Here is a 23,052-nt window from a genome sequence, read left to right on the forward strand (position 1 = left end):
AATCTGAAGGGAAGTCTTCAACTAGTTGAGGTTGCTCAGAGCTCTGTTCAATCTGAGCTTGAGTGTTTTTAGGGATGAAACATCTACCACCTCCCTGGGCAACCTGTTCCAGTGCTTTACCACCCTTGTTTAGTTTGGAATCATTACTCCTTGTCCTGTCACAGCAGGCCCTACTAAAAAAGTCTGTCACCATCTTTCTGATAAGCCCCCCATAAGTACTGAAATGCTGCAGTAAGGTCTCCCAGGAGCCTTCTGTTTTCTTTTCCTCTCCAGGCCAAACAGCCCCAGCTCTGAGCCTTTTTTCATAGTGGAGGTGCTCCAGTCCTCTCTCATTTTTATGGCCCTCCTCTGCACCTGCTTCCAAGAGCAGAGTGATAAATGTCTGTTCTTGTTTTATGTTTGTGTTTCCAAGATACTGTAAGATACAGTAGCTTCTTACTGTCATTGTATGATTAAAAAAAAAAAGGGTTGCAGTAATTTCAGTATGAATGCAATTTGGGTATTTTTATCCCTTCTTTTTATGTAAGATTGTTTTTCTCTTTTGGTCTAACACCATTTTCTGGGGTTTGGGACTTGAATCGAGTGGGTTTGTTGTACCTTGATCTAGAAAATGTTGTTCATGAGGTTATGAGAGTTGAGAAATTACTGTAAAGGTGATATAAGCTAGATGGTTTGCCCTCTTCTTACTGTCTGTCAGAACGTGGTTATTTTTTTAGTGGCTTCTAGAGGTCTGAATGACAGCTGAATGGGCTTTATTGTTTGCTTGAATAGAAGGAAACAACTTTTTCTGGACATAGAATTTACAACTATCATTATTATCTTGAGGTTAGGTTACCACAGTGATCTTTGTATGAAGGTTTTTACAGTTTGTATGGGAGTTTTAAATTGTCTGAAATGAGTGACCATTTGTGACATTATGGGAGATAGCTGTTTGGGGCAATCTAAGTCCATATTATATAATTTTCACTGTCCTCCTGTTTATTTTCAAGTACTTTCCAGTGAGTTAGTATATAATAGCCCAGTCATATTTCATCTTGGATATGTAAGAGATCACCTCACTTTGTGTCTTCAAGATCAATATTAGAAGGTTTTCTAGCACTTAAGTATTTAATTAAGGAGTAGATAGCAGGCAGGACATGGGTATCTGAAGTTCATTTCTTAAATCATTTAGTGAAAGTTGAATTGAGGCTTTTCTTTGACAGAGGAATGAATCTGTGGATTAAATCAGTATGCAGACTTCTTATTTTAGTTGAGCTGGCCTTGAAGTTTAAACTGTAGTTACACTATTGTCTATATGCACAGACCTGTTGGAGCATAAGAATATGAAATCAGTGAACATTTTGTGAACAGTGGGTTACAGAATTTGCTTCTAATCTGCTGTCTCTGAATATTCATTCTAGGAGCTGCAGTCAGAACATGCAAGACAAGCCTTTGCATTGAAGGACAAAAATAAAAGTGGTCTGATAACTGGGCTGGACTTCAATGAGATCATGGTTACCATTCGCTCCCATATGCTAACTCCATTTGTGGAAGAAAATTTAGTTTCAGTAAGTGTTAACAAAAAATGCCTTGAATTTAGTGTTTAATAGCTGTGATGTTTGAAGATGGCACAGCTTCTCTGCCACTTTGTCTTCTACCTGTTTCTCACTCACTGCCTCGCTGCTACAGATTATCAGCTTCATAATAGAGTGGGCAGGGTGAAACATGGCAGCATTCCTTGGCTGCAGTAGTGAAAAGGTTGGCAGTCTGGTTTGCATGTTTAAAGTGAATGCTGCTGGAAGCAGTTTGAGTTAGTCTGCTGTGCTTTCCACCAGAGCAGCAGGGCAAAGTACTTGGTACAGAAATAATCATAGAATTGTAGAACCATATAGGAAAAGACCTTAAAGTCATCAAATCCAATGGAAGTTATTTAGGACAAAAGCATCCAGTTTTTATATTTGAATATATGACATCTCAGGAGCTGGAGACTACTTAAAATTTTGTCCTTTTGTATACTCTTGCATTCTTTTCTTTTTCAGATCAGAGTTTGGAAAATCAGTATGTAGATTCTAGAGGTAGAATGGTTACAGCCCTGATAGTTTGGCAAGATCTGTAGGTAAAGTAATAACATACAAGTTATAATCTGAAAGTATGTAGTATGAAAATTGCATAAGAATGAAATTTATATAGAAGATAAAGTAATAACTTTTATCTTACTATCTTACCTATAAATCTTGCCTTGCCTTACTCATAAGGCATACTGTCTTCTGTAAAATTTAGAGTATCTACTAACTTTAGACTTTGAAGTAAATGGTCATTGATGTATGTGATGCAAGAAAAAATGACTTAGTGCCTTTATCTAAAGGCGTTTGCATTTGCATGCATTTCTCTTTCAGAAGATTACTTGGTGGCACTTTCAATATGTCTATCAGATGACTTCAACAATAACCTACTTATATGATTATTTCCTAATTGTTTCCTAGTGTTCAATCTTTACCACAAAAATAGTATCCTGTTTAATAATTCTCCCCTCATGTTTCTATTAAAAATATCTTAAAATTACAGGAATAGAAAGATATCTTTAATTCTTTCATAATTTGCTCAAATGAGTGTTTCTGTGATTGTAATAAGATGTAAATGTGCTTAAGGCGTTTAACTGTTTTCATTTAATTTTTAAAGGTAGCTGGTGGAACTGTATCACATCAGGTCAGCTTCTCCTTTTTCAATGCATTTAATGCCCTTTTGAATAACATGGATCTTGTTAGGAAGATATACAGTAATATAGCAGGTACAAGAAGAGATGTTGAGGTCACAAAAGGTAAGATACATTTCCTACAGTTTATTAATTTTTTCATTCTGCCCATTTTGTAATTGGTGATGGACATGGGTTAAGGTGAGTCAGAAGTCAGTTTATGGCCACTGGGAAAGTGTTTTTTTTAGCTGTGGGTGATTTTCATCCTCACAGATTAGTAAGTATTTTCAGTTAGCTCATTAAAGAGAAGATTCTGGCAGGAGTTATTGTTTGAATGAGTAACTGCAAGTCAGTATGACACTGAGGATTTTACAGCTCCTTGAAAGAGATGCATTGTTGCTTAGAGATAGGAAGTTACTGGGGAATGTGGTGGAGTGGGTTAAGTTTGAAAATCTGAGTGGTTTTATATGTAGATGATGCCAGTTAGTATTTAACAAATCCCTGTGCATGTGAAAGGTTGCTGTATTTCAGTCTTGTCACAGACATAAGCAGAGTGCTTTTGAAGTAATTTTATGGCAGATTTTATCACCAGTTTTACTACCTGAATGGATAGGACCAGCCAAACCACTGTGTGATAAAAAGCATACCAAATTTTCTTCTTTGTTTAGCATATATTCATATGCTCTGCATATTTTTCCCTAAAGAAAAACATAAAAGGGCTGTTCTCATCCTCCAAATTGTCCTAACAAATTGCCTAGCAATGTGTTTTGGTACAGATGCATAAGTACATCTTGCTTGGATTTGTACAGAGAAAAAAAGGCTGCTGTGTTTTCTCTGCTCAGACTTGTTAACTGCAACTTGCCAATTATGTCATAAACATATTGTATAATTTGGCCAGATGAATATCTAAGCTTGGAGTCCCTCAGAGCTATGAGAGGAAGAACTCTGGACAGGATGGGAGTAGATGAGTCAGTTGCCCTTAAAGCTGTGAATAATGGACCACTTTTCTGTTATATTCTGTTTTGCAGAAGTTCAGAAGCAAGAATCACAAATTGTAGGTGTTGTTTTATTAAGCTTGCTAATTTGAGGATTTTTGTTATCTTTGGTGAATATTTACCATAAGTCAGAGTTGTGGAGTCAGACATGGTGTGTCTTGGGAAGGCCTGTTTTAGGATAGATGTTCTAAAGATACCCTTTCCCTTTGCATTATGGATCTTGCTTCTTGGTGATAGACTTCATTTTTTTTTAAAAGTTATTTGAAAGGATTCAAAGAAGAGATTTGACAAATAATACAAATGTTGTATTTCTCTTTCCCTTTTAAATCCAGAGGAATTTACACACTCTGCAATCCACTTTGGACAAATTACACCACTGGAAATAGATATTCTCTACCAACTTACAGACTTATACAGTGTTACTGGGTAACATTATCATGAATTTTATCATTTTGCAATCATGATTTTTTTGTTTTCTGTGTGACCTCTTACTTTTGTCCTAGTTTTAAAGGGTTTTGTGTTTGTTACCGTAATTTGTTCAATGTAAACTGATTTTGTTGTGTCCATGGGTTTTGTAAGTGAATTGTGCATGTCAAGCACAATTATTAATTGTTTTATTATAGGTATACATATGAAGTAGAAAAATACAATATTCCCAAAAGGCTACAAAATGCACTGGTTGATGTTTTGCATGGATCTTTAATGCATGCAAAATCTTACACAGAAATAGCTAGAAATGGTATCTTTTGTGTATTATATTCCTTATTACTAGTACTGAAGAACTTCAGTTGCTTCTGAATAATCCATGTTCCCTTCATCTCCAAGCATTCTTTAATGCAGTGTAGCAGACTTCTTAGGTCTGCATTCAGATATGACAAGTGTCTTTTTTTAAACTCAGATGTAGTTTGTGGGGTGTGGCCAGGAATACTGTACTTAATAAGTTTGATGCTTTATCTAACCATAATTTGCTTTTCTCTGCCTTGTGTAAAGGCGCTTAACTTTGGCAGATATTGAGAGAATAGCACCACTGGCTGAAGGTGCATTGCCTTATAACCTGGCGGAGCTCCAGAGGCAGGTGGGTAGAAGAAAAAAAAATTGAAATTGAGTGAATGTTAGCATATACTTGCAAATGAAAAATAAGAGTAATGCACTTTAAACAGATTCCTGCCAAGTGGAGCATGCTGTGTGTATTGCTGTAAGGATAGAAATGGGGCAGGCTGTTAGATACTGTATGTGACTAGACAAGGTATGAGATGTCAGCATGGCCTGTTTAGATATGAGCATGTATGGATACTTGGATTCCTTACCATGAATACATTTGTTCACTCCTGAGAAGCCTTTTCACAGGGCACAGCCCTCCATGAACTTCTCCAGTGTGAGTGCTTCCTGTGGAGCCCAGTTGTTTACAAACTGCTGCAGTGTGTGTCCCTCCCACGTGGTGCAGTCTTTCAGGAATTTTACATTCCCATGGGCCCTCCATGCAGTTGCAGCCTCCTTGGGATGCATCCCCCTGTTCCTGTGTGGGGTCCTAGAGGCTCTGCAGGGGAACCTCTACTGCAGTGCCAAGAGCACCTCCTCCTGCTTATTCACTGACCTTTGTACCAGCAGAATTGTTTCTCTCATGTGTTCTCTCTCCTCTTACCAGCTGCCATTGCACAGGGTTTGTTCCCCCTTCTTAAATACATTATCCCAGAGGTGCTGCCACTGCCACTGATGGACTTGGCCTTGGCCACTGGTGCTGTTGGCTCTGTCAGACATGAGGGAAGCTTCTGGCAGCTTCTCACAAAGCCATCCTTGTATCCCCCACCCCCAGCTGTGCCACACAATCTCAATACAGGTAGTAAAAAATATGAATATTAAACGTAAAGCTTATAAATGTGTTCTTCATACTCACCTCTTTGAGTGGACAAAATACTGACTTACTTCACTTCCCAGAACTACCTTTGTAGCTTGGCACCCTTTCAAAATGAGCTCACTGATAAGATTCCCTCATCATTAGAACAGAATATACTCTTTTCACACTCTTGAAGTAGTACATTATATTTTCATCTTATTCTACATTGTGTGTTAAAACCAGACACCAGAAAGCAAAATAATTTCATTTTATTTAGTTTATGAGGAACAGTCTTTTATTAGACCTTATCTTAAGTGAACAGTAAATTAAGTGTATTGACAAAATGAAAGATATCAGTTCATGAAGAGCAAATATCATCTCAGTGTGGTCCAGCTGTCCCAGGGAAATGCAACCAATTCTGTAATCAGTTTTATATGATTTAAAAATCCCTTTGTAAAGAAAAATCTAAATTTTTACATAAAATCACTCTGTATAGATTTGGTAGAAATGAAAATTAGCCTGCTTTCAACCATGTTTACTTTATTGTCAATTTTTTTCATTGTGTAAGATTTTTTTAAAGCTTAGCAGCTGAATATCCTATGGGGATGACAGCTACAGTAATTTTCTCTTTATAAATATTCATGATTTGAAAGCTATAGCATTAATTACATTCATTTACATATCCATCTGAACACACAAGTAAACTGAAAACTTTGTGAACACTTATTTAATAATATAAAAGTGACATTTCCTTCAGAAAGTATTTGATTTTTAACATTCAGTGATGCATTCACTAAGATTAATGTCTAAATGGAATGATTGGATTTTGATGAGAACCGTGTGAAGCTTCGCACAAAAAGAATAATCTTAAACCAGCTGAAAGGCAGCAGGTGTGCTAAGCTAGGAGAAAATTTCAGTGGAATGAAGAAATAGTTCTGCTTCTAAGGCTTTTTTGGGGTAGGTTGCATGTGTCTTTTATTTACATGAATCAAAAGAAATGTATCTGAATTTTATAATTTATTTTCGTGGTTATTTTCGTTTTATTATCCTTTGGGGTTTTTTTTTTTAATAGGAAAGCATAGTGGTTTTACAATAATGAGGATATTCTTTGGATTTATTGCTTCTATTGCTTATAAAGGCAGTACATTTGATTTATGCTTTTTTTATGCTGGTCTGCATGTGCAGTGTGTAATTTTAGTGCTACCTAGAATTTCTCTATTCTTCTCTGTTAAGCTATATTGTGGGGGAGGAGAGTGCCTTGTGAAGGGAAGTGGTTTTAGCTGTACCTTTTTATTCTGTGGAAAAAAGGGTATCAAATATAATCCATGGTTTTTTACAGGTAATGATCTCATCCTGACCTCATGGGCTGCTGTCCTGTGTTGTGTGTATACCGTGTCACACCTTTGCAGTGTGGGCAGGGTTTTGCACATCAGTGTAACACCAGCCCTGAGCAGTGTGTGCTGAGGCAGGTGCTGACATTCTGTGGTGCTCCAGTGAGCTGAGCTACCTTGGCTGGTTAGCCATGGACAGGGAGCTGAGAAGTGTGTGTGGTAATCTTTGTGAAATTCCTAATATCCATCTGAGTTCTGGACATTCCAGCTATCCTGGCAGAAGCACATCTGCTAACAGTACAGGGGGCTTTTAGGAAAAACAGATTTGTGTTTGGAAAGTGGACTTTAGTATCTGCTTTGCTATGGAATTTAACAGTTAATATCTTGGCCACTTAGCCCAGACAAGTTATACTGTATAATATCAATTTCTCTCTAATTGTCTTATTTGTGTTTGGATGAAACCTTGGCCCATCTTACATATTTTATCGTGCAAGTTTGTGAACATGTCTTGTTAATCAGTTCAGTTTACCTTGTTTCTAATAGCCATTTAATAACATAATTATGAGTCTCTGCAGATATTTTCTGTGCAGACTGTATTATTTAGAATACTTAACACATTTATAATAGTGTATGTAATTGAAAGGATTGAGGTCAGCATTGCTCTGTAAATTAGCAACTGCATGGAAAAGTCTTCTGTTTTGAAGACATGAAATCTCATACTTGTGCTATGTGTTAATGGAATGTAATCTTAAACTATGTCCTGTGCTGATAGAGCCTGTCTGTGAGATATTCTGTGAATTCCTTTTGAAATACTGAATTTTATTTGAGTCAAAAGGGGGTTCCATGCCTTACAAATTCAAAGGCAACAGAACAGAAAATAGCAAAGTTGTTTAGAGTTGTTTCTGTCTTCTTTTTCTTGAGCATCATTGTTCTGGTTATACTGGAATACTGGTTTGGCACAACTAGGAATATGTAAGGAATATTTTTTAGAAGAAGTATTTGGAAAATGTGCTTCATCCATTAGGCACAATAGACATTATCTAGTAATTGCTTTTTCTTCTTCCTCCTGAACATAAAGCTACTAATTTTTATCAGATTCTTTCTGTACCATTGTAAAAATAATTCACAGATGCCTTTGTTTTCCTGTGCAGATTTTCAAGCTTTTTTTAAATTTCTTTTTCCCTCACACAGCAATCTTTTGGAGAATTAGGCAGACCTATTTGGCTCCAGATAGCTGAGTCAGCTTACAGGTTCACTTTAGGCTCAATTGCTGGAGGTGAGTAATATTCTGCTTTCTGTTTCCAAGCTTGGGGTACTTTAACACTGTTTTGCCAGACTACTTGATCTCATGTAAGCTGGATGTCTTGGTTATACATGTGTAAAATTGGATGTTGGAACCAATTTGGTTGTGTTATTCCCTTTCTTTCCTTTTCGCTTGGATTCTAGAACCCCTCCAGAGTCCTTTGAAACTATGTTAGTAACAAGTTTCCTTAGTGGTAATTCAGATAGGTGTTCTTCATTTTGCACACCTTGTTTTATGTAACAGTGTCATTCATTCTCCTTGAGACTCTTTTCCTAGACCTTCATTATTGTTCTTTCTTACCTCCAACATACCAGAGGTCTTACCAGCTTATATATTCTTTGTGCTTAAATAAATGCTGTAGAAAATCATCACAATAATTACATACTACACCAGCAATGATGTTGCAGAAATAATGCTCTGGATGCTTTCTTGCAGCTGTTGGTGCTACTGCAGTGTATCCCATAGACCTGGTGAAAACTCGTATGCAGAATCAGCGCTCCACAGGTTCAGTCGTAGGAGAGTTGATGTATAAAAACAGCTTTGACTGCTTTAAAAAGGTTTTGCGTTTTGAAGGCTTTTTTGGTCTTTACAGAGGTAAGTGAATTAAAATTTAAAAAAAAATATATAAAGTCAGTAATTTTCTGTCACCCTTTTTTTATTTTAATACCTCAACAGCTGGTTTCCTAAGGGAAAATCAGAATACTTGATATCATGTCTAATTTTGCGTTCATTTCTGAGCTCAGTATTTTTCTTCCATTGCACACCCTTCATCATAAACAATTGCTGGGGAAAACTGGGTTTTTTCTTCTTGTTGTTAGTGATTTGCTCCTTGCTGCTTAAGTAACTTGAAGACCTAATTTTTGGGGTAAGTGTTGAGGATATAATTGTAATCTCACAAACTGAGGATTGCAACTTTTGGCTGTGGTCAGACATCAGGAGCAAATTATCATCTGAGGAATAAAGATTGGTTTTGCAACAAATATTTTTTTTAAGAGGCAAAAGACAGTAACCTGAAAATGTATCTGTAAAGTGGATGCAAGACCTTGTGCCTCATACTTTTGGAGGCAGTCGGACTTGTTTTATAATTTTATCTTGTGAACAGAAGTTGCATTCTGCTGTTGAATTATGTTGCCCTGTTTTACTTCAAAATATCATCAGTGAAACTCAGAAAATTGTCATTTTGAAAAAGAATAAAACTCCAAGATACAGGTTAAGAATTCAGCTTTTTATCAATTAGGCTGAGTTTTAATCACTTGGGTAAAGTGACTTACACACAGGGTACATGCTTGCCAGCCTTCTGAATAGATACTTAGTTGAATTCACTACTTTTAATTCTAATGTTCCATAACTTTATGAAGTTCACAGTTTTCATGGGGATCAGCAACGTATTTATTAATTGGCACACCTGCTTCTTTAGCTGCAGCAAACTCACGTGATGGCTACAGCATTTTGTTCTGCTTTGTGATGTGCTCTGGCAGTAAAGACACTGGGCAGTGTCCTTTATGGACAGTATCTAAGAAGTTTTTACATGTGAAAGAGCTAAAATGGCTAAAGAGTGTTTTGTGGTCTTTCAGGATTTTGCTCTGCAAGTAAGTAACTAAGGGAAGGAATATGTTGGTGCAAAGTTAATGAAATAGCTCTAGTCTGTGTACATTATGTCTTACTGGTAAATTGTTTTCTTTTTTTGATGTTAAATCTTTCCTAAAAGGAAATACTTGAGTTACATCTATGAGACTGATTCTACAGTACTGTTTTCTTTCTCTTGCCCCACCCCCACTCTATTTTTTCACAGCAGCATTTAAAATAACTTGTTATTTTATTTTTGTGTCTGACCTTATTCAAGCACTTTGGAATCAAGGATGATTCCATTGATGAGTTAAAAGCAGTGTTTTACACTTGAAAAAAAATATTCTTCTTTGAAAGAATGTCAGTTTGCTAAAGTTTTTAATAGCCTGTTTAATATTTGTTTTTAAGATTGTTTAGGATAAGAAGTTCATGTAGTTGTTTTGACACTGTTACAGTTAATGGTCAGCGTGATGCTAAGATTTGGACTCAGAGATTTAGGTGGTCTGTTGGAAGTATGTTAAACTAGACAGCAGAAACACCTACAGAGTTTACTGTGGATCTGTTACTGGGTTCTTGTATTCCTGAGCTGGATTATCCTAATTGCATTGTAATACCACAATACATCTATACCATAATATAATGGTACAATGTAGTTGTTTCCTCTATTTCAAAAAACAGAACTAAACACAAACTGGAAATGTTATCATTCTAAATAAAAACTTAGATTTTTGGTCAAGAAAATAAAGACACTTATGAGTCTTGGCATCCAGCTTCAGAATTAATAAAGTTTCTTCTCAGGTCCCTACTAGCCCATGCTGTGTCCCAGGTTCTCTGGCACACCAAATGTGTGTGCCCAGTGAGTTCAACTATCTAAGAAAAGGAAGTGGGGGGATTGCCTTGCAGTGTTTTGTCTGGTGGTTTTGGCTTTTTTAAGTATAGGCACTGCAGAACTGGATTGTCTTTTCATGGTAGATTGGAAATTCAGGCTGGGAGGGCACCATTTCTTTTTGTTACTGTCAACCTTTCTTTGTGTTTAATAGCTACCTTTCCTCAGCATAGTAAGTCTGTAAATGGCACAGAAAGTACTGTGTTGGAAGAACACACTACACTGTGTGTATTAACTGCTGCACTTTCTATTAAGGCACCTTTGTTCTGAACTTCCTTTTAAGGAAGTAGCAAAAAAATTCTGCAGAATGAGAACTTCTGGGAATTTTGACTTTTTAGCTATGATTTCTCTGTACTTAACAAATAGTGGAAAGTGGCATTGGTGCAGTTTTGTTGCTGTGGGGTTTTTTTGTTAGTTAACTGGCAAACCCTTTTGACAAAATGATATTCCGTAACTATGGAATAACATTAGGAAGTGACCATATCCAATAAAAATAACTTTCTTTTAAGTTTTATGATCTATACCTATGCCAAAACGACCGCGGAGAAGATGGGTTTAAAAATAACAGATGCTGTTATGATGTGTTATGTTTGGAAGTTAAGACTGCCATCTACTGATTTTTTTCTTAAACCTATTAGTTCCTAGAAAAGTGCATGTGCGTTTTTTAAATGACAGTTCACTTTCATAGTAGCTATTTTCCAGGAGCAAGAGCCTTGCCAAAATCAGTTTCTGTCCACTGATCCCTCCTCTTAGTAAGATTAAAAAATGCTCATTAGTTAAAGGGTTTAAAGAAGTTCATGCTTCCATGTTGAACTGAAAAAGAGAAAATCTTCTTACCCATAGTTGACTCAAGTCTTCAGAAAACCCAGGTTAGTGAGTCAAGTAGAAGTGAGTTGATAATTTATCATAGTCATGTGTCTATCTCACAATTACTATCCCCTTTTAAAAAGTGATTGGAAACTTTATGGGAAAATTATGCTAAGGGGCTAAAAAAGTCAAACTTTTCTGTAGTAGACATATCCAAGGTTTATGTTTGACCCTTAAACTTTTTTCCTTCTGTACAGTAATAGCATCAGGCTTGACTTAGTTGAGGAAGGCAGATCTGGTCACACATTTCATTATAATATTCAACAGAAATTGTAATATACAATTATACTGGTATGATATGCAGTGCTCTAGCAGCATCCCATACTTAAATGCCATCCACCTCAAAGGATAGTCCCTGTGCAGAAAGGCATTTCTGTACAGCACTGATAAAATACTATTTTCTCTATTAGGAAGATAATGTTGCCTTATGATGTCTTTGTTTCTATAGGCTTGTTACCACAGCTGATAGGTGTTGCTCCAGAAAAGGCTATTAAGCTAACTGTACGTATCTTTTTTTTTTTCTTTCCTCCCTGGCATCCTTTTGTTTGTTAACATGCACAGGATTTATTTCCTAAAATGTGTGAGAGATGACCAGTTACAAGCATTCTAACATATATGGCTACAGATTTACTTGATATATATTAATAAGGAAGAAGAATAACTTAAAATAGTGTGTAATATATTGTATCTTTATTAGGTTAATGACTTTGTCAGAGACAAATTTACCAAGAAAGATGGTTCCATTCCGTTGCCTGCAGAGATCCTTGCTGGAGGATGTGTAAGTATCTGTCCTGTATTCCTAGGAAAAATTGATTCTCAGTCGTGTCCAGAATAGTTGGAATGACAGTTAATGGGTGTGCTTTGTCAATTTGAGCAGCAGTGCTCTTTTTTTCTCCCAGTCAAAAGAACTAAAAAAAGTACTGTTTCTGTTTGGAAAGCTTAGCATACTTCTGAATTAAGTTCTCTTAGAAAGTTGTGCTTAAGCAACTTGTTTTGGCCCAGTTTATAACTTTCAGTTTCAGCAGTGGTTTTATGCACAAAGTCTGAAGAAGAGGGTGTCCTGTTCTCTCTTTCCATGTGTTCTGCTGGATTGCCATTCATCATGAGTTTGGGAAGATACAGGTGCTCCTTGAGAATGGATTATAGGCATGATTAAATTTCCTTCAGTGGAGGGATGGAGATGTCTAGGATGGTTTAAGGAAATCTAATTCTTGCTGAAGATTTTAAGAAGGAAAAGAAATACACTCTTCAACTTGCTGTATGTGAAATTTTTACTGTTGTGAAAAGATGGAAAAAATGAACAATATAGCCTTACCTTTCATGTAACATGTATAAGTGAATTGTCTGTTTAAATAACTTCGTATAAAATGCAGCTATGTTACTCCAGATGCTAATTACATCCCTCATCCAAATACAGTTAAAAAACAAACCATGTTTTTGTTGAAATTGAGGGCTGTAATTCAGTGGATGTTTTAGCAATCTGTAAGTGGTTTGAGTTGATATTGATGCTGGATTTCTTTTGGTTTTGCACGTTGGCTAATTTCATTTGTGGGATTCCCCAACAGTTGTTAACCCTATAATATGTTTAGGGCTTGAGTTGGGTTTCTTTTGTAGCAGAGAACACTAATGACTTCCAGTTGAGTAGGCTGACAGGCTGGTTTAAAACCTCCTTGGCTTACAACAAAACCTGGGGCAGAAAGGTTGTTGACCTCTGCAAACTTTTAATTCAAAGAAACAGCCCTGAAGGGAGGCTGCTTATAGTTCTGCCTGATTGAATTTGGCAGCCTGGTACATGCTTGAGTCTTCACCTGTCAGTGTACAAAGTTTATTTTCTGAGAAATGTGAGAAAGCAGCTCTAATGCGTAGCTAGCAGAAGAGTAACCTTTTTCTGGAAAGCTCAGTAACACAAAGCAAATACAGGTCATCTGTATAGAGAGTAGAATTCATTTGTGGTTGGGTTGTGCTTAAATTCATAATTAAAGTCAAACATCTGATAATTTTATTATTTTGTACTGAAGTATATAATACTACATTCAATCTATATTGAATGAGCCTTTTTCACTTGCTAGGTACTCCTGTTCCAAAATAATTTCATTGTCTTACTGTAGTGAACATGCAAAAATTGGGGAGAAATTGAGTTTCAGGTAAGCTTTCAGAGATTTAGGTGTTTTTTTGAAGATGACCAGATTTCTAGTCTGTCCATACACAACACCTTCTAGCTGACCGTCTGAGCTGGTATTTTCATCTCCTCTTTCAAGGTAATATTAATCTCACTCAATCTGGGAGAATTTTAAACAAACTTATAGAACTGTTGGTCACAGTTTAGCAACCTGAGGGGTGTTTCTTTGAGCTTCCTTTGGATCATCTGATATCTTACCAGCTGAAGAATTTTTTGTCTCTGTGGCTGCTTAGTTCAATTTTAGCAATTCCACTTCTTCCTGGAAAAGCAGAAGCTTTGTTAGGAAGCCTGTAAGGTTAAGAGTCTGAAAGTATCAGTTGGCTCAAGCCAGGGCAATTAGACATTAGTCTCTCTTTTTTCATCCTGAGACCTTTTCATTCTCATTTTGACAGCTCTTTTCTGTGTTGACTTGCTTGGAAGTAATGTTGGTTGTCACACTTGTGTTGTTACTGTGTTCTTTTTTTCTAGAAAATATTATGGGATGCAACCAACAATTCCATCCAAGGAAGGGCCACAAGTAGGGGCACAAAAGGCTTTGTGTTTGGGTGATGCTACCTTTCATTTTTCCTTTATTCTCTTCCTTCTCTCTCTGTTAGTACAAAATGATAGGTTAATGTGGGAATGTTTGGATTTTATATATGCCAAAATTATTTTCAGCATTTAAATTTGGTTAGCTCGGGGTTTTGTGGCTTTTTGTTACTGTTTGTTACTTAAAACACTTAAGTATTTTGCTAATAGTATACAATAAATATAGGCTAAAATAAACCCATACTTTTTTACCTTGTCATAATATCAGAAGAAATAGCATTATTCCTACATGTAGTTCTCAGAGATGGACTTACTAGTGTCTCTGACCCTCACTGTGTTTAGTGTTGAACTATCTCATCATTAACAGGAATAATGTTGAACTATCTCCTCATTAACAGGAATAATTTTGGATCATGTCTAGTATGGAACTGCTGGTGGATGAGCAAGATGAGCAAGGCATATTTTCAGCTATTTTACAGAGCTTACAGCAGAGACCTTTCATACTTTTAAAAGCCTTCCCTCTTGCAAGATATACAAAAGCACATTGTGCGTGCCACAGTCCTCAAACAGCAATTAAAAGAGTTCTTGTGAGGAAGTGGAGGCAGCTTGGGAAAGGTTCCAGCAGACATGGCAAATTCTCCTCTCTGGATGGCAGTGCTGTATCAAAGCTTATGTAAGGCGTTACAGTCTTCTAAGACCCACACACAAGGACAGGTGAAACCTTTGATATTAAGACAGTAGTGGTTCAGAGACCCTGTGTAGGCTGGCCAGTATCCTCAGCTCTGCAGTATCTGGAAGCAGTGCTGTACTGTCCAGCAAAGGAATGGCCCTCCTCCAGAAATGCTGATGCTGAGAGACTGAATCACTTTGGCCAAAATCTTACTGCTCAGGCTCCAATCATTCTCAGCTTCTGTCAGCTTGTGGAGTAAAGCAGTGCTGGCAGTAAGGAGAAACATTGTCATTCTCACAGCAGCTACCAAAGACTTCCTCCCAGGCAGTGCCTGTTCGTGTGGTCAGCTGCCTGTCTGTTGTCTTTCTTTCCTCCCTGCAGGGCAGGGACCTCCCGCAGGCAGCCCGTGCCCTATGCTCCTCTAAACCTTCCTGCTGCTGCTGGGCAATGTAAATGTCACTGGGAAGTGCAGGGTCTGCTCTGTCAGAGCCCAAATATTCCCAGCTGCTCTCAAGCTGTAGCTGTATTTGAAAACTGCAGAGCAGCTACGTCGGGCAGCTCAGTTACAGCAGTCAGGTCGTACCTGTCAATGAAAGGGCTCTTGTCCCTGATGGATGAAACTGATATCCCATCTTCCTACCTGCCTGAAGTATGCTGGTTTGTTAATCATTAACAGCACTATCCATATTTACACATGTTCAGGACAAACAATTTCTTTCCCTACTATTACTGTAATTAATTGAATTACATTCTGTTGTAATTCAGTGATTAACCTGCATTCCTGAAGTTTTCAGCTCCCATTAGCTTTGAGTTGCAGGGAGACTGAGTGAGGCTTTGGCAATGCTTTTCTCTATCCCAACAGAGGCCTGGGAGGCAGAGAGCCCATGCCTGATATGGACAGTGCTTCCCAGAGGAGCTGACATGCATGGCCCATGTGAGTACATGGTGAAGGGCAAGGTGCTCTAGGGAGCTGCTTTTCCTCACTTGGGAAGCAGTGCTGAAGCAGACACCTAGTGCTGTGCAAATGATTCGTGGTTACTGTTACACTAGACAGAGATACTGTGAGTTTAGGCTGTAATTCCTATGAGTTATGTGGGAATAAATAGATTCTTCCCATGCTGTGCATGGTGCTTAACATTTTGAACGGATGAATTGTGTTTTATTAGAGAGATTTTTTTGCTTTATGTTGTAGGAAGAAAGATTATTTGGGGTGCCAGGCAGAAAGGGTCTTGAGAACCTTTGGAGATGTAGGCAATGCATCCGTTGATAATTAGAGTTTGGGACGTGTGTTTGTGTTTGCACATATGTACACAGAGAGATTCAAATTTACCACTGATTTTGAAGTTTTGATAAACATTGAATCTAAGATTCAGTCCAAATATTTTTGGTATACTTGTAAGAAATAATTTTCATACATATTTATGCATATATATGTATATATACATACACACAAAAATGCATATAAGTGTATCAGGCAAATAGGAATGTGTCAAATATTTTGTTTGAAAAAAATAATGTTAAATGTTAATGGTTTTGTTTAACAAGAACAAAAATACGGAGTTACAGACTACTTTTCCTTCAAAACCCTGAAGATACGTTATTTCTTTTGTTATACTTTAAAAAAATAAGTTAGAAGCAGAATTAAACTTTACTACTTTATCTTGACTTCTATTGTGGACATTTAAAACCGGGGAGAAAATGATTGTTTAATGAAAGAGACATTAAGCTCACTCTAGGTTCATGAACCATGTCAGCTTTGCCTAGAGAAAGAAATGCAAGTTCTTTTGATGTTTTTAAACAAGACTGTTTCAAGTAACATCTTATATTAGCTGCTTCTTTGGGACATAGTTGTGGTCCAGGATGTGGTGGTTTCTAAAAGGAAGGAAGGAAGGGCTTGAAGTAGGCCTCTCCCCTTTGGAGCATATGCCTCTCGGGTGGAATTGGAAAGGGCAAGAGGTCTCATGTTGCAGGGTCATTTGTGTATTTCCTTCAGCCTTTGGCATGTCATGGGGCGTTTGCTGTGGGATCTCAAACTACATCTTTTCTCTCATAACCTTTGCTGTCAGATTTAGTTCCTTTATTTGCTCCTTGTAGAGTTATTTTACATGACATTAAGGTTAAGTAGAAGCTTTTATTACTGGTATTTTTGATGTGTATGAATAACCTCCATTCAGAAACAAATTTGTCAACCTTTTTTAAAGTGTCTGTTGCAATTTATGTGTGAAGCGAGGATTTATGAGAGAGCAATCTAGATTTACTGCACCATCTCCAAAAGCAATTCAGGGAGTGCAATGTATACCTCTGTGTGCATATACACTTGCACATGTATTTAACATACAGAGCTGACAGCTGAAGTAAGAGACTTTGAAAAAGAATGATGCTGATTGCTAATGATTTGCACAGGAGCGTGGAGGTTTGTACTGCAAACCTACATGCTTCCAGTTCATTTTTATTTGGAGATCCTTTGTGTCATTCTCCTCTGCATCCTTTTCTTCAGAGTGCTCTTCTCCTCCTCAAGGCAGCACTCTCCTCTGCCTCACACATCCTTTGTCACACCTTTTACTTAAATAGAAAACACAGACAAACTAAAAAACCACCCTTGCATTCATTCTTTAAAAAACACACGGTGAAAAAGGGAGTTTTCTTGTGTTACATGTTCTGTATTAAAGTCAAAGCTTGTCCTGCCTGTGCTTGTGATGTGTTGAGGGACCTAACTCATATGTGCCACTCCACTGAATGCAGTGCTCCTCTTTGTGTGAATCGAATCACTGCTGGGCAGAAAAGTTTGCCAAGCTCCAAGTAAAACAGCCAAAGTCAAGGCTTGGGTACAAGGACATACTGCTAATAGGGATTATTTAAGTGGATATCTAGGTCTAGCTCTTTTGGAGAAAGCTGCCTGTTGGGAAGTCTGTCAGCACTGTAAATACTCAATGTTCAAAGTGTTGATGTAATTAAAGAGCTTTTTAATGGGGTTTCTACTGATAATATAAGTGTAGGGCTTTCCTTGTATTTTATTTTGCTTAATAACCTGACCACCAAATCATCTTCTAATACTGATGGAGTACATAATTCCATTTTTACTATATAGAATTTGTAACATTGTATTTCTAATTAATGTTGCTACTAAATTATTAAAATGTGCTGTGTTCAGTGTATTTTGCTTTCTGTATCAAAAGAGGGCTATGGCTGATTTTAACAGAAAGGTAGGCACCTGTGCACCTACGAGAAGAAAATGTTAATTACAGGAAGATTGAATTCAGGTTAGAAAATAGAAATACTTACAAATTGGCCTATTTGTGTTTCTGTGGTGAGTGTTGGGCAAATAAGAAGAGTTATTTTGGCTGCTCTGCAGGGTGTGCTAATTTTTAACATTAAAAATAAAAAATGGAATTTCACTTATACATGTAAACAAATAATACATATTTAATAGGTGGGTAGCTGGTATTTGTCTAGAAGGAGTGAATTTCTAGCTTAGTGTTGCAATCTAAAGTTACTTGAATTTTTTTGTGTGGTCCATTGTATTATGTAGCGAGAACACACTGCTTAACATTTTATCCACCAAAATTATTTTTTAAAAGATACAGGGAAATGGTAAACATTTGAAATTTATTTTATGCTTAATGCAATACAAACAAAAAAAATGGTTATCAGAATTTGCCAGATGCAAATTTTATCAATTTTATTTAGATTGGAACTTTGCTTAGCAAGACAGCCATATCATCTTGCATGCATAGGTGTGTATGAACTGGAAAAGGTGAGATGAGAAGTAAAGAGAGTCTAAAGAATGCCTTTGGACATAGGAATGGTGTCAGATAACTGAGTAAACACAGTGCAGTAAGTCCAAGGAACATAGAAGATGGGAATCACTTTGGCTTGTCTGGAAGTTCTTGTGGTCTTCCTGATGATTGCAACAAATGTCCACAAAAACATAGGCTTTGATTTGCTTTCAGAGAGGTGAAGAAGTGAGGGAATAAAATTAAGCTTAACTCTATAGACTCATTATTTGAGTGGGAAGTGGTAAAGACAGTAATTACTACAATGGAAATAATTAATCAAAAGCAGCAGTTGATCTCCTGCTATTTCAGTCAAGGTACTTCAGCAAAGCTGTTGCAGTGATGATTTTCAGTGTCAATATTGAGTGAAGTGAGAAACAGGGTTTGCAGTAAAAGGCTGTCAGTCCTCAGCAAAGGCTCAGTGAAGTATGGGCTGCTTGGTCAGTGAAGGTGTTGATGCTTCTTGCCCCCAGCCCATAGATACTGCTGAAGTGCTGGGTCACTCTCAGTAAGAGCTGATCAGGGTTGCAATGCTTTTTTGTCTCTAGGCTAGAATAATTCAGATTGCCAGCTTCTAAACTGTGCATCAGGGCTAATCTCACATTTATTCTGCCTGCTGATGCAGAGAGGAAGATTGTGCTATATCCAGAAAGGATTAGTGTTCATCAGTTGTCAATCAGTTAGCAGAGAACACCATGCAGGTTCTTCAGGAGATGCTGTATCAGACTAGTGACTTGACTTCACCACATCCCCGTATGCACAGCCCCCTCCCAACCCCCCAGCATCACAAAAAGGGCAGTTTAGAAGTGGTAAAAAGTTTTAACTGCAGATGTTCTGCCTCTGTTTACTTCTCTAAAATTTGATGGGTTGGAGGAATCGATCAGAATTAAGAGGAGCTTTTATATTGTGCAAGGAATGCTTTCTAGAGTTGGCTGTATTCAAGTGGTTATATGCCACAATTTTTAAAGAACTGGGTTTAATATTTAAATTTAAAAAGGTGGCTTAGGAAGAGGGGAGCATAACAAGCTTAGTAAAATATAGCTGGATTGTGATGAACCACAAACTTCTTCAGAAGTAAATGGTAGTACCTACAGCAAACCCGGAAGAAATCTAAACACGTCATTCTAAAGAGGTTGAAAAACTCTGAAACTGAACTGTCAGATTGAATCTCTCTCAAACCTGGGACACAGTTCTTTGAAAGTCTTTGGCTAAAGTGCAGAGTCAGAAGCAGCTTTACAACGCTACTGCTAGGAAGTTTGCAAGGCAGTCCTTCAACACTGCCGACAGAGTATTTCCTTCAAGTAAAATCTGTCATGCCCAGCTCAAAGATATGACTCCTGTTTCTATCTAGTATCATATTTTGAAATATTAGTCTTCCTATTTAAATTTCATATTTTGTTTCCACTTAGGACTATTACAGGCTGCTAAACAAAACTCCAAACACCTTTTCTAATAATTTAAAATTACACTATTAAATGCAAATTTACCTTTTAAACAGCATCACTTCTAAATGCAAATAGCATGTCTACACATTGGTGATGGATTATTATTGAATAAACATAAGGTCTTTAAGTGTATTTGATGCTCTAGTAGCACAAGTGTAATGATTATTTTAGTTTAGTATTTCCTGTAATATCTGAGAGACTTTTAAACACAGCAATGACTTCTAAAAAGTGATGTTGAGGAGAAAAGCAGAGACGAACTGAATTAATTCACCTCAGGGGGCTATAAAAATATATATGTAAAAATCTATTTTTACAAACCCATGATTTCTGATCCAGGTCTTTTGACTTCCAGACAGGTGCTTTATTAAATCTCTCTCATATATTTTTACATGAGAAAATCAGCCAATGCAGTGAGAAGTGAAGGCATTCATCACCTTGCAAAAGTCAATATGTCACCACATGCTCTAGCAATGCAATTTACTTTCTTTTTCTTTGGGTTTGCAGGCAGGAGGTTCCCAGGTCATCTTCACTAATCCTCTGGAGATTGTAAAGATTCGGTTGCAGGTAGCAGGAGAAATTACTACAGGACCCAGAGTCAGTGCCCTCTCTGTTATAAAAGATTTAGGCTTTCTTGGTCTTTATAAGGTATGTACTTCTGCTTTGAGTGCCTTCATCATTTTATGTTAAACTTCTATACTGTTGAAACAAAAACTATTAAAAACAAAGACATCTTTTGAATTTAAAACCAATCTCTTCCTGCAGGGCAGCCCCACAGTGGAAAACTGAAGAAAACTCACTTCTATATTAATGGCAGTGGGATACAAAAAAATACTCCCCCATTCTATCCTTTGGGCTTTTATGCCAAGCTACAGGGAGCCCTGTATTGCAGACCTGCTGGCTTCTGGCACTGCTCATTTCATTTGGTGGGGTTTTGTGAAAAGTTTCTTTAGCTTTCCCTGTGCGTTTTTTCTTACATTTATTTTGAATCTCTGTATCTCTATTGTTATCTTTGCAGCAGGATATTCTCTTTGTCTTAATAATTTGATGGCAGTGAAACAGTAGTGAAGTTTAGTAGGATTCAGATTTTTAAGAAGTTAAGTGGTGGGATTTGTCAATAAATTCCACTGAAAAAAGCCTGTTCTGTATGGTACTTCAGCAAAATGCTAGTCAACAGATTCCTTCCCTGCAGGTATACTTACTGCCATCATTACAGATCAGGTGTAATGGAGCAGAAGCTATTAGTTTCCTTAAACAAGGAAGAGTGTTTCTTCCTGTATCTTCTGCCAGTGCAAGGGATAATACGTAAATTCAGCAGTTATATTAGCTGTGCACTTACAAAACATTGCTTTATGTGATTTGCCCATAGACCTGCAATAATACTATAAAAATGTGCACATTTACTTTTAGAGCTGAAGATTTTGTTTTGAATTCGGTAGATGAGATTCGTGACCATTGTGTTTCCTCATTAAACAGTACCCAATTTGCTGTGGTTTTTACTCTTTTTGCTAATCTTCCAGTGCAGCTTCTTTGGTGAGGTCTTATAGTGCTCACTGGTATTTTTAGTAGTGCTTTTGTGTTTGGTGGAATAAAGGCTGGCAGGGAGTGCCTTACTGTTTCCCTAGTTGTCAGAAAGACATAAGGACTGATCTCTGTCACTTCTTTCATTGCCTTTGGAAACATAGTGTGTAAAAAGTATTTATCCTATGTACTGATGTCAGGATTGATGTAATGTATAAGTTACCAAAATTATACATGAACCTTGAATCTTCCTCATTCCAGACACTTAGTTTAGATATGCTTTATTCTTATTTTCAAGTTCTCTGTATCATCTATTTCCTGAGACATTTTATTTTCTGTGTTTTTTATGTAGTAGATCAAATGACTTTGTACTTTCAGGGCTCAGGCTGCTTGCTGGATATCAATTTTAGCCTTATTTACAGAATTTATTTACATTATGTCTCTTTTCTCTGTGTCAGGGTGCCAAAGCATGTTTCCTCAGAGACATTCCCTTTTCTGCAATCTACTTTCCGGTTTATGCTCATAGTAAAATGATGTTTGCTGATGAAAGTGGCCATGTGGGAGGGCTTAATCTCCTTGCAGCTGGAGCCATTGCAGGTAATTTTGCAGAATGTTTCCTAAAAGTAATTTTCTTTTCTTTTAGTGAGTAATATTTAATATTCATTCAGTAGCCCCATATAAAGGAAGGGTACTGTACCATTGTATCTGATTTAATCTAAATTTGATCACTGTTACCCTTAGTGGGAGGCGATGTAATTTTGATGAGAGCTAATTACATTTGCATAATGTGGATAAACAGCGTAATGCAGCTCAGCAACTTGTAGTCAAATTTGATCTGTCTGTCTCAATGGGGTTTACTTGTTACTGAGCTCTCAGAGTTGAAGGCTAATTTGAATCTTTGATGAACATAAAATGAGAGATCGCAAGAGCTAAGAAGAAAATGACTTACCCAGGTTTGGATTGTGGAGTAACTGAAAAGAAACTTTGTTGTAATATAATTGCTGAAAATAGGGCATTAGTTTGTCAAGAAGCTAAAGTACCGTACTCTGAAATTTAAAATATTTCACAGCATCTCAAACAAGTTTAGTATAAAGACAATATGCAGCTATGATAAAAAGTTTTTACTAAAGTCAAGGGGTATAAAAATAGTAAATGTAGGAACTATAGTGGTAGATATTTAAACATACAGATAGAGATGGCCAGATTCTGCACTGCCAAGAATGAGCTCAGCAGATGAAAACCAGGTATCTGCACACAGCCTTGCAACTGTGAATGATTCAGTGTCAGAATCTGCAGTTCAGAAACACCACTGGGCTGAGCAAGACCCTTTGCTACTTGTTACAGTTGTAAGGAATCACTATGTAGATATTTACACCAATTGTGAGTGCCTGTGTGTGAATAGCAGTTTCCCACATTGGACTTGACATATAAGCTTGGGTGCACCTTCTCTGTGCCAGAGGGAAGGGACACCACCTAAGGAATATCT

General features: G+C 37.1%; 1 protein-coding gene across 1 annotated transcript in view; it reads left to right on the plus strand.

Annotated features, from left to right (window-relative positions):
• Positions 1-23,052, plus strand: part of SLC25A12 (solute carrier family 25 member 12) — a 45,388-nt gene that overhangs the window by 19,444 nt on the left and 2,892 nt on the right. The window contains exons 6-15 of the mRNA XM_071434913.1: positions 1,401-1,547; positions 2,659-2,797; positions 3,999-4,092; positions 4,657-4,741; positions 8,023-8,107; positions 8,570-8,728; positions 11,902-11,954; positions 12,151-12,231; positions 20,553-20,693; positions 22,025-22,163. Of these exons, the coding sequence (XP_071291014.1) occupies positions 1,401-1,547; positions 2,659-2,797; positions 3,999-4,092; positions 4,657-4,741; positions 8,023-8,107; positions 8,570-8,728; positions 11,902-11,954; positions 12,151-12,231; positions 20,553-20,693; positions 22,025-22,163 (1,123 nt within the window). The remainder of the gene's footprint in view (positions 1-1,400; positions 1,548-2,658; positions 2,798-3,998; positions 4,093-4,656; positions 4,742-8,022; positions 8,108-8,569; positions 8,729-11,901; positions 11,955-12,150; positions 12,232-20,552; positions 20,694-22,024; positions 22,164-23,052) is intronic.

This window comes from Agelaius tricolor, unplaced genomic scaffold (genome assembly GCF_023055355.1).
Source record: "Agelaius tricolor isolate 1412-34295 unplaced genomic scaffold, bAgeTri1.0.p SCAF_10, whole genome shotgun sequence".
In the NCBI taxonomy this organism is placed as follows: Eukaryota; Metazoa; Chordata; class Aves; order Passeriformes; family Icteridae; genus Agelaius; species Agelaius tricolor.